Source organism: Egretta garzetta, unplaced genomic scaffold, assembly GCF_000687185.1.
Source record: "Egretta garzetta isolate BGI_Z169 unplaced genomic scaffold, ASM68718v1 scaffold112, whole genome shotgun sequence".
NCBI lineage: Eukaryota > Metazoa > Chordata > Aves > Pelecaniformes > Ardeidae > Egretta > Egretta garzetta.
The window spans coordinates 2989576-3001224 of NW_009258884.1; the positions used below are offsets into that span (position 1 = coordinate 2989576).

At 37.2% G+C, this 11649-nt stretch overlaps 1 protein-coding gene across 3 annotated transcripts in view; it reads right to left on the reverse strand.

The window, feature by feature from the left end:
* Positions 1-1785: 1785 nt before the first annotated feature.
* NSRP1 (nuclear speckle splicing regulatory protein 1) overlaps positions 1786-11649 on the reverse strand; it is a 17524-nt gene continuing 7660 nt past the window's right edge. For 2 of the 3 annotated variants that reach the window (XM_009633981.2, XM_035889584.1), the window contains exons 3-7: positions 8052-8108; positions 7776-7907; positions 6610-6817; positions 5932-6040; positions 1790-3559 (exon numbers count right to left, since the gene is read on the reverse strand). In XM_009633981.2, the coding sequence (XP_009632276.1) occupies positions 2521-3559; positions 5932-6040; positions 6610-6817; positions 7776-7907; positions 8052-8108 (1545 nt within the window). In that variant the 3' untranslated portion in view covers positions 1790-2520. Of the gene's footprint in view, positions 3560-5931; positions 6041-6609; positions 6818-7759; positions 7908-8051; positions 8109-11649 lie in introns of those variants that run through there. The other variant, XM_035889585.1, reaches the window with a different exon arrangement.

Consider the following 11649-nt stretch of genomic DNA (forward strand, 5'->3'; position numbering starts at 1 on the left):
TATTTTTATAACAGCATTTGAAATGGCAAAAGATTAATCTTTTATTTGTATTCTTTAAGATACCAACATATGATAAGACATTGTCTCTCTGGCTGGTTTTAGCACAGAATGCTGAGCAACTTCCCAAGAAATGCCACTGTTTTCTAGCAGATTAAAAGTCAGTCAAGAAGCCCTGATATTAACACAAACCTGGCCAGAGTCATGGTGTAAAATACGGCAAGGTGTCTCAGCCTGAATTTCTCAGTGGAAAAATGAGAATGATACACTGTGAGTACAGATGTACTGAGAGAGGTGAAAGGTTTTTTTAATTATTTGAAGATATGAAAAGCAATATATATATACATATTTTTAGAAATGAGCAGTCCAGAAGATCACTAGTAATGTTAGGTCTTTGCCGTTTTTCACCAGGATAATCCAGTCTGAGGTCTTTATGGGAAGAGGGGGCAAGGAAGCCCTCCAGAATTCGATTAAAAAGGCTTTTCTTTTCCTGAACAATACAAAGATAAAACACATCCATCTTTTCATTCTATAAAAGCTGAACTTGCAAGGCAGTTTAGTCCTGAATTCTTTTTTTTTTTTTTCATATGGCATACTGGTTTGAAGTTTTCTAAATCTTATGGTAAGTTCATTTTTTAGTATCTCTATTTAGCTTAGTGGCTGAAATAGTGAGAAATTGTTTCCATTTATTTTTATTGTTGATTCTTCTTTCTTCCTTTTACATATCCACCTGAAAACATTTAGAGTAACCAGTATGTATCAGGTAGCTCAACAAGTAGCCATATATTAAACGTTGTTTTTGTACAAAAACTAGTTATATTGATACCAAATGGGCTGCACTGCAATTAAAAGTGTTTTGAGGCAAACAAACAAATTCCTTCTCTTCAGCTCATCTTCCGCTTACTTATCACATGAGTATATCCTACCCTCTATTCTGAACAGTGAAAAGGAATTTACGAAACTGGTAAATTAGGAGCATGTTTGCCTTTTAAGCAAAGAGAATTAAACTGGAGTTTTAGCTGTACAGAACTAAGTATTCCCGCCAACTTGTACATGATGCACCTGTATTAATTTATGCGGCTGTTTAGTTACAAGTGTTGCAAGCTGACTGTAAGTCATCAGTATGTGCCTTGTACTGTAAACTGTCATTGTAATAAATTTAATATTCATAAACCATCTGTAGACTTCTCTTGTGCTTCTCTCTTATGGGAAGAGCAAAGATAAAACTCAGTTCCAAGAAAAAGCAGAGTATCTAGTCCAGTTTACTACACCAACAAGGCCTCTTTGACAAAAACCCAGAGGATTTCCTTCAGTGTTTGAACCTTGGCCCCTGCTAAATATTCTTCATTCTATTCTAAAAGAAGAACCACTGCACATTACACTTGCTTCGACAGAACAGCAAACCAAACCGATCCAACTTGGAGAACATGCCTAGCTACTCAATTAACTTACACATAAAACTCATTCCATCTCAAGTCTTTGTAAACTGGCCAGCTTGGCATTTAATTTTACTCACATTTTGCCTCATTACTAAGTCTGCTGAACAAAATATTAGAGAAATGCAAATCTCAAAATCTTTTTTCTTTATATTGGTTCGCCTTACTGTAGCATAAAAGTGATAAATTGACTACAGAACAAAGTGAAAGAAACCACTGTGAAGGGTGTTGAAAATTTATTTTAAAAACTACCACTGTCAGATATCCCGCTTACCACGTTATAGTTTGGAGATAAATTTATTCTTGATTATGAACCTTTGAACAGACAGACTGACAAATCTAAAATACTACCTCCAGCAGAACAAGCAGATATGACTGTAATGCATGAAAAAAGACTTGTATACCTCATTTCACACAAAAAAGAGGAAGTAAAATAACACAAGCATTAAAAAACTTACGCATTAGATCCAGTATTTATCTTACACTTTATTTAAGTGTTTCTGTACATCAGGTCCCAAAACAAAAGGCTACACATAAATACAAAATTCATATGTCAATATGCATTTAGCTTACAAAACACAATACTACATACAGAAACCTCCTAGATTATTATTCAGGATGATTTTCTTGCATTTTTCACAATTTTACAGGTTTGCTTCTCAATTTTGAGAGCATCAGTGGGCAACAATGACTCCTGCTAAGGCCTGAGAACACCTTTCTTTGAGCAGAGCTCATTGTTTCAGCTGGTGAAAGGTGTAGGGGCTGCCAGGGGGAAGTATTCTCACTTTACATTGTTTAACACGCCTAGGTCTTTCCCAGACTCTTCAAGTACCAAGGATAGGGTACTGAAGGCCAGGGTGGACAGAGTCAGCCAAATTTAATATTTCAACTGTATAAACAGACTAAGGGTGCGCATCAAGTGATCCATGAATCCATTTCAAAAGTTCTTCTGTTATGGGACACAATTTCTTAAATGAAAGCCAGGAATAAATACCTAGGATACACTTTTACTTCTGTACAAGAGTCTGTGCAGCAGTGGCTTTTTTTCCTGGTTGACAGACCAAGTGTTTTTGTCCACCACATGACATTAATCTTCTTCCTTCTCAATGTAGGATTTAGTACTGACACGTGCCATTTGCCTTGCCAAATAGCGGTCCCTTGCTGACATGACTGTCTCTTCATTGCTCCGTTTGGCAAATTTGCTCAGGCTCTCAGGCGGTTTCTGTGCTTGTTCTTTCCCCTCTTTCTCCCCTTCTTCTCCAGCTTTACGTTTCTGCTCAGACAAAATTCCAGAGCTGGATCTTCCCTTCTCATCCACCTCTCTCTCTTTTCCCTTTCTCTCATTTTCCAGATCAGCCTCTCCATCTTTTTCTACAGATGTAGGAGTACCTTCCCTCCTCTCTCTGTATTTCTTTTCATCACGACCATATTTCTCTCTCCTCTCCTTCACATGATCTTCCTTTTCTCTGCATTTCTCTCCTCTCTCCTTCTCTCTGTCATTATATCTATCTTTACCATTTCTTATTCTTTCTTTCTCTCGTTCTTTTTCCAAGACCTTCTCTTCTCTCTCCCTCGCCTTCCTTGATTCTCTGCCATGTCCCTCCCTCTCTTTTCTTTCCTTCCCCCTTTGTTTATCATCTTGCTCTTCCCTCCTTCTGTAGTTATCTTTATTAGTGTGATCCCCGTATCTATGTCGCTCTTCCTTTTCCCTCTGGTGATCCTTTTCGTGGGTCCTACTTCTCTCGTAATCCTTTTCCCTGTACTGTTCATCATTTCCCCTTCTGCTTGGTCTGCTCTCTCCCTTCTTTGTAAGATGATTTGTTTGGGCTTTTGTGCGTAGCTCTTCCTCCACACTGGATGAGCTTGGTGACCTGGAATGCCTCTGGCTCCTCTGATGTTTAGCCTCCTCTTCACTGCTCACAGAGCTCTCTCTCTTTTTCTTCTTTTTCAAATTTACTTTACTATTTTTGTGTCTCTTATCATCATCACTACTATCAGTTCCTAAGTCAGTATCAGCGTCTGGGTTATTCTCTTTCTTGGTAGAGGGCTTCGGTCTTTGCCTTTCATATGGGCATTTGTTCATTTGGTTGGATTCATCGTAACTGTCAGATTTTTCTTCCTTTATCCTACATTTTTTTATGTTAAAAAAGAAAAGAACAACATTACACAGCCTGAAATCTCAGACTTTTCTACAAACTGACTTCTGGTCAGGACTTAAGCAAAAAATGCTACTGAAAAGTCTAAGAAAGCAAATCTATCTGTGGCTCAGGGTCCAGGAATCCAGCAGAAAGGATTTCTATTAAGTATCTGTATCTGGTTCATTGGTGACTGTGAGCTGATGAATTTATCTAACAGAATGACTATGATTAAGTATCTGTAGCCTCCATCTGAGGAAAAAGACATAGATTTGGATTCTTGTATAAGCTTTTTGGCAAGCTTCACATTTTTTCCTATGTGTTTATTCCTCTATTCACATCAGATAATTATCCAGAGAAGCAGCAGGTTGTACGTTTTGTTGACAGAGGTAGGAAAATAACCTCCGTTAGTAGTAGCAGTAGATTTTTTTAATCCAGTATTTCTGAAGATCTCGCTCTTGTGGCTAGATAGAAATGAGTATCTTTTAACAGCTCATAGATGCTTAAATACAAAAAGCCGACCCATGGAGGACCCATTAGGGCAGTAGACAGAAAGGTTATGCTTTGTCATTCTTTTCTGATTGATAAGGAAATACATGTTTACTCACACAAGCCACACGTCTCTTCTTTCTAATCATACAGCTACAGTAATTGTGGTAAATTCTTATGAATCAGCACACCATCTAGCTAGATTGAACATTTGATGCATGTTTGAAAGCATGATTAGTCTATACACAATGACTAAAAATTATGCTAAAAAGTTTGATAATTTATTTAGTAATCCAATTAATTAAAATGACAAGTCAAAGTGGATCACACTAGGGACGAGTGATGCAACTTCTGAGATCTAAATCTCAAGCTGTTTTCTCTCTGTATCCTATTGTACCACCATAAGAAAAGATAGAATTAAAATATACACCTGAGCTTATTTGAAAGCCTTGCTGGCAGTACCATTTACAGGACTACTCGTTTTCTCTTGAATTAATGTTATATAAAAACTCACAAAAGGAACATTTCCTTAATTTGCAAGATTAAGGAACCATCATTCAAATGATCTCTACACAGTACAAAACTACATCTTCCTGAAGACACTCTGAAAGAAGAACTATTAAAGCGAATGGACAGTGAAGTGGGCTGACCACTGCTGCTACTGTTTTCACAAAGAGATGCAAGTGAATAATTTAGATTTCATCAATAAAAAGAAGAAACCATAAAATGCATAATTCATTTAACCACCTCAGTAGCAACCTTTGTGCACCACTGAAACCAGGCAGGTGTTTGGTGAAAGCCTGAGACAGGATGTTTCCCAAACACATACGTATACCAATACTTTAAGTCTCAAACAACAAAACTGTGGCGTCAAATTTCCCTTTTTCTGCTTAAATTGAGGAAGCTGTTCTGCTTTTCTTCCAGCCAGTAACTAATTCTTACTTCCTATTTCTTTTACAGTACTTTTCCCTATTTATTTCCAATAAGGTGGCACATCTGTATGCTAAAGACATAATCAAGAATTCCCTTATTCCAGATAGCTGAGTAACTTCACTGTGATCACATTCGTCATTTAAGCTAAGAATTTACTTTCCAGTAATCCAATCTCAGATGTAGAAGATCTCTTGATGAAAGCTGCATTTTCTTTGTGATGGCAAGCATTTAACTAGTGATATCCAGGTTTAAGGCCTATTTCAAGTGAGGTTTAACCTGAATTAATTGTTTCAAATGATCAGTTGTTGCATGTAAGAAACAGCCCCTTCACCATATTTATCCACAGGGCAGAATTTCACCATCTCAACTACATAAATAATTCAGCTTCATCTCATTACTTTGCTTTGGAATGTGCATATATTAAGATTTTAAAATATTCCCACTGGATTTCCTATATATTTGAGTAATTTCCTTTTACCACAACATCAACATTCAATTTTATTTTTTATGAACCTATAAATGTGGAATAAATACAAAGTTAGAGACCCACACTGTTTTCAGGAAATTTGTATCACATCATCACTTCCTATGACTTACCTCTGTGCCCATCGTTTTACCCTTTGTCTCCCTCATGATCCAACACACGTAACTTAATACAGATTGCCATATATTAGGTTAGAGTAACACCAAGCCGTATTACAAGTGTGACTGTCCTCTTGGTACTTTCTAAATGGCATCCCTGTCCTGTTTGTTTCTGTCTTACAGAAAATCATTAGACATTTTCCAAATAATTCAGTTAATCAGATGTATAAAGTAATCAGCTTACCCTACCAGTATTTTAGTATTCTCTGCCTAGCTCTTAACAGTGTTCTAGTGAGTCTGGAACCACAAACAGCCAGAAGCTGGTTTATGTCTGAAAGCCTTCTGGAATTGCACCCTACCTGGCTTCACGGAAGCTGCATTTAGGCATTTCTTCTTCCCCTACCCTCTGGTTTAAAAGATGTCTGTAAAATCCACTGAGATCCTTCTGCTTGGTCACATCCAGGTACGCTAAGAGAGAGAAAGTAAGGTTGGATTTACTGTGCCACAAATACTCATCAGACTCAATTCACAATTGCTAAAGACACCATCAGGACTGTAATCTCCATCCTGGAAGTTTTCAAGCCCAGAGTGGAAAATGCTCAGAACAACCTGACTTGACCTCATAGCAGACCACGCTTTGAGCAAAAGGCTGGAACAGATCACCTTCAGAAGTCCACTCCAACCCCATTTGTCTTATGATCCTATATCCTATTCTTTACACCTATGCCTGGGACGCTGTACAGAATGTCTGAAGTAAGGAATGTAAGCATCATTGCACCCCAGGCTTACGAGTCTTAAAAATTAAGAATAGCAACCCAAATAGTACTGACACACAGACAGAGGAGCTGCTTCTGTTCATTTAGTAACATGTACAACGGCAAATAACAGACAAAGTGGGATCTGAATCAGTATCTGCTATCTGGTCCTTTTTGATTTTAATCATCTTGAGCCTCACAGAGATACCAGATGACAATGCTGTAACTCATGTACAAGGCAGTACTTCTTTTTAAGGGGAATTATCTCAGTGTGAATCTTACCCTCGAGAGCTGCCTCTCTTCTTTCTCTTTCCTCCTCCTCAGCCCTTTCTTGCAGCTTCTTCTTATAGGCTGAAGTCACAAAAGCCTCTTTGTCAGCAAACTCTCCTCCTTCCATTTCACGCTCTTTCTGAATTTTTCTTTCCATTCTTTTTTCTTGCTCCTTCTTTCTAATCTCAGCTGCTTTGAGGATATTTTGGATGTATCTGGGCTAAAATAGGAGGGAAAAAAGGTATGATGCTGAGAGGTAATTGAGGTGGCTGAGAGAACACCAATTGGGATTGATTGAGATGTTGAAGAAAGTCAGTCATGGAAGAAAACCGACAGAAGCTAGTCTAACATGTTCTCACATTGTTTGATAACTATCTGAAATAAATTGTCATTCTCTTTTAGATCACTAATATGGCATGCTTCCCAATACTAAGAGAGGTTGCTGTATTCAGTCAAAACATTCAGCCCATCTTTGACTAGGATGATTTGTGCTCTGAATGAAATTAAATGGGTTTTGATTTCTCACCCCTCTGTCTTCTATCTTGTAATAGTCTTGCCTTTCTGTTACTGTAAAGGAGTGGGAAGCTTCTTTTTATACCCACATAACTTGACAAGAGGTTTAAAATGTAAGTAAGTAACAATGAAAATATCACTTGTCAGGATAATTCAGCAATGCTTTGAAACAAGGCATTGGGCTGTGGAAATCGGCTCACATTTCTTCACCAATAAAGTTAATTACTTCAGTCTTCTGACAGTTCTCCGGGAAGCACACTAGTGAGTGAGGAATGACGATTTACGTTCATTGGTGTAATAACCAGAGAGTCTTTATTACCAGAAGTAGTATTGTTGTAGAGCCCACTGCCTCTAATCCTATTATTCCACTGTAACACTCTCTTCAGCAATACACAGACAGATATGCTGTATGTACATCATAAATTGGGTGGGAAACTTGTAGTCTGCCACCCTCCAGAATACCACTGGATAAGGACTCTGAAGTATCTGATGCACTAACAGTTTTGCCAAAATCCTTGCAAATTACTACTGTATGTGACAGGGTTTGTGCACAATACTTGCATGCCTCATGAGAAAATTAATTTGGAAAAGCTTAAAGTTAATCAATCATGGCTATTCCAAGCATACAGAGATAAGACAGAGAGCATACATTTTCAGGTATCGACCTTTTTGTCATCTTTTCCAGATAACACTCTGGCATTACTTTCTTTCTTCTTCTGCTGCATTTCATCATAAATACTGTCATATTCGTACACTGTAGCATCTTCCTCCAAAGCCTTCTGAATCTCCAGTTTAGTCTAAAAGAAAAAAAAGGGGGGAGGAGAAGAAAAGATACCAAAAAATTAAGCATTAAGTCTTTTTTGTGATTATTTAATAAAAGAGAATGGATGCAGTAATTTCCTAATTTGCCATGGGCATGAAGAGTTCCCACAGCACCTTACCTGTTTCATTGCTTGTTTTTTCAATGCTTCTTTCTGAAGACTTTCACCAACAGATGGCTATAAGAAGGAAACATTGCAGAAATAAAATTAATTACATTGACACAGCTGATTTTTTCTACCATTCTAACAAACAACTAAATAATAGTCCCATTACATAAGTCAGCCTCTCCAATAGTATTTTTCTGAAAGCAAGAAAAACTAAAAGTTCATTAACAAGCATACAACAAATCAGCCTTTTCCATGAGCAAAGTATTGCAGTAGCCATATATTTTTTTAATGAAAATGGTGATGAGTTTAAGAACACTATTTCAATGACATGTGTACCTCAAAAGCTGCATAAAATTTCGTGCAGTTTCACAAAACAAACAATCTCTGTCCAAGAAATGCTCAGAGATATAGGAGGTCTGTGAAAACTGTTTAGTTGCACTGCCCTCCTCCAATCACTGCCAAAAAAATAATAGAAAAAGACGTACCCCTCCACTACAGCAAGGGTCAGTCTGCTGGTGCAAGAAGCTAGCACATAACCAGGCAAAACATCTAGCAACACATAGCTAAAGCCAGTACTGAAACAAATTCCTAAGTGAAGGATGCTTGTAATATATCTACTAACTCACAAACGCTACAGTTCTCTGGTTTTGCCATTAAAAAAAAGAAGAAAAAAGGAAAACACAGAAAACAAACACCCAAAATCGAAAGAAATTGGAATTATACCCTCCTACCAATGTATATATCAAAACCATTTTAACATTCTTGGGAATTATATGTTAGTGAATAAAGAAGGATGAAATATTCTCAATGACTTCTAAAATTGTATTTCTAATAGTCTATGAAATAGCTAGGTGCTATTCAGCATATACATACTCTTCTCCCAGCACGTAAATATCATGAGATGTACCAGTCACAAGCAGACATTCATTACATGAAAAAACCTGTATTCATAGTAAAAGACAAATATCTGAAAGGATTTGGCGCTTATTTCAAGTTCGATCTGTATCATTAGTTCTGTACTTTTAAAAATAAAAATACTGCTGATTTAAACAGCATGTACTTCAAACATTAATGTTTAATTTTTCGAGATTAATATGCTAGAAAATAGCAATGGCAATCTTCCCTAAGAAAAAACATATCCACTACTGAAAACCTGTTTTCTAATCATGCTCTCTTTTAAAAAAGCTTTGCATTTTATTTCGTTTTCTTTTAATTAGTGCTGAACTAAACTGCGTACCTACCTTTTCTCAACCAATAGATAATACTGTTTATTAAATACATACGCTATACATGACAGGACTCATATCCTTGTTTATGTAATTAAATATCTCTTAATCTTAAAAAGCAAAAACAGGAAAGAAAAATCTTTTTGCATTTTGGCAGCTTCCCAAGTTTTCCAACTTTGACTAATACATTTTAAAAAGACAGAAGAGATTGTGTCATCAGCTCTTAATAAAATTAAAAAATGGAAACCAACAAGCAGGGAGCTTGGTAGGGACTAGGATCTTTGAAAATCAAACAAAATTAGCACCATGTAAATTCAAACAGATCCCCTAAACAAAAAGGCTTTTGATTTCATTTTATGTTTAAAATAAAATAATGATGTGTCATGACCCTCTTTCTTATGCTATTAACATTTTAACAGATGTGTCAACACAGAAGAAAACCAAGTGCTTTTCCACAATTTTCTACATGACAGACTATAAACAGTCCAAGTATTTTTCACTGATTAATTTCAGAAACAGGGAACAAGTTGTGCCATGAGCAGCAGTATTAAGGGAGTTTCATTAGATGTGACGTTGTGCTCCCTGTCTCTTTACTTCCCCTATCACCTCCTCAGACACCCTGCCTGCTTGATTTGGCTGGTGGGCAACGCTGTGTGTGACCAAAAGCTAGGGCTGTGCTGAGCAGTCAACGGTTCCTCCTCAACACTGAGGAAGATTAAAATCACAAATTCTCCTCTATGTCTGTCCCTCTCCCAGCTGCATGAAGACCGTGGGAACGCAGTATCTTTGGGACCTCTGCCACCCACCAAGGATGGTTAAGATCGTTAGTGACTTCACAAGTAGTATGGGACTAACTAACAGGTACACACAGTGATCACCTCTAAGGGATTTTTTTCTGCTATGCAAACCATAAATAATAAAAAGACTTGCAAGTTTCTGTGTAGCTTTTTTTTTAAAAAAAAAAAGCCAGAAAAGTAGTATCTCAGAGGAGTACTAACTAATTCTAAACTTAGCAAGGGAAGGTGCTAAGGCTTTCGGAGAAGTACATATGGTATCACATAATAGCATACATTGAATTCCAGATACTCAGAAATTTGCTCACTTCCCATAAGCACCCTAGGACTTACTTTTATAAGTAATACTACAATGAGAAAAAAATGAGACACAATATTCAAAATATCCCTTCCTAGCCCACTCCAAATGAGGGATTTATAGACGAGTAAAAATGGGAACTTGAAAGGGCACATATTCCAACTTTTTTTGGGTGCTTTAATTGCTACATGCAGGCTTAGATAAAGTCCATCTCTGCTTTCAAAATGTTAAACCTTGTAGTTAAACTACAATAATAAAGAAAAAGCGTGATGTGAGCCTTCATGGAAGAAAAACCCTGCACTGATTCAGTTGTGCTCCTCCCTAGAAAGCAGCCCCTCTCTCTTCCCTAGAAAGCAGCCCCTCTCTCTTCCCCAGCGGCAGATAACCAGGTGAGGAAGCAGACCACACTTCAGGCTTTAGGAAGCTGCATCTGGCAGGCATTAGCAGCACATTCACAAAGAGCCCACTGTGGTATCAGGGACTGCACCCTGTATACTGCAGCCTGCTGATTATTTGGACTAGAGCTGGATACAGTCTCTTATTTATTTATGTAGCTGGTTGACTGGGAAAGTAGATAGTGGATTATTTAGTTTAAAACAACCTATGAGAATCCTGGCTTTGTTCATCTAGTATTTACCTCTGGCTTTCAGGATTGATGAGCTGATGTTGAGAAATATTCAAAATACTGTACTTGATTTTTACGTCATATGCTTTCTTCTAAAGGAATGCTATAAATAAGTCAGTAGAAATTCCTTAATATAAACAACTATTTTTAAATTGGCAGTGGAACATTCATCAGCATTACACAGAGGACCTAGACTTCCCCCTGGCTCTTGGGGAAGAAGATTACTCTTACACTGATTTTACAGAAAGGTACCTGAACAGTAAGGAGTCCCCCTGAGTTATGCCAGAAAGCAAGGGCTCAGCAAAAGACAGAACAGCTTCTGCAGTGTATTTACAGAATAAGCTTTATTCCACCAAAATATTTGTAACACTGCTTAAAATGTTTTCCTTGTCTATCTACATGAAATAAATGTGTTGATCTACAAAGATTACATAAACACAAATGTAATATATAAACCTCATTATTGTACATATAATTGTAAAGAAGCCCACCTGCGATTTGTTTGTCTGCAGTGGCAGTAAGTTTACAAAAACCAAACACCTTCCCTAATGGTTTATGGTTGACAATTTCCTGTTGTGCTATGAGCTCTGATAGATGAGAACTTCCAGTTCTTTTGTATTGTTTTTACTTATCAACTGCCCATTTATTAAAGGCCCTATAAGCTCAG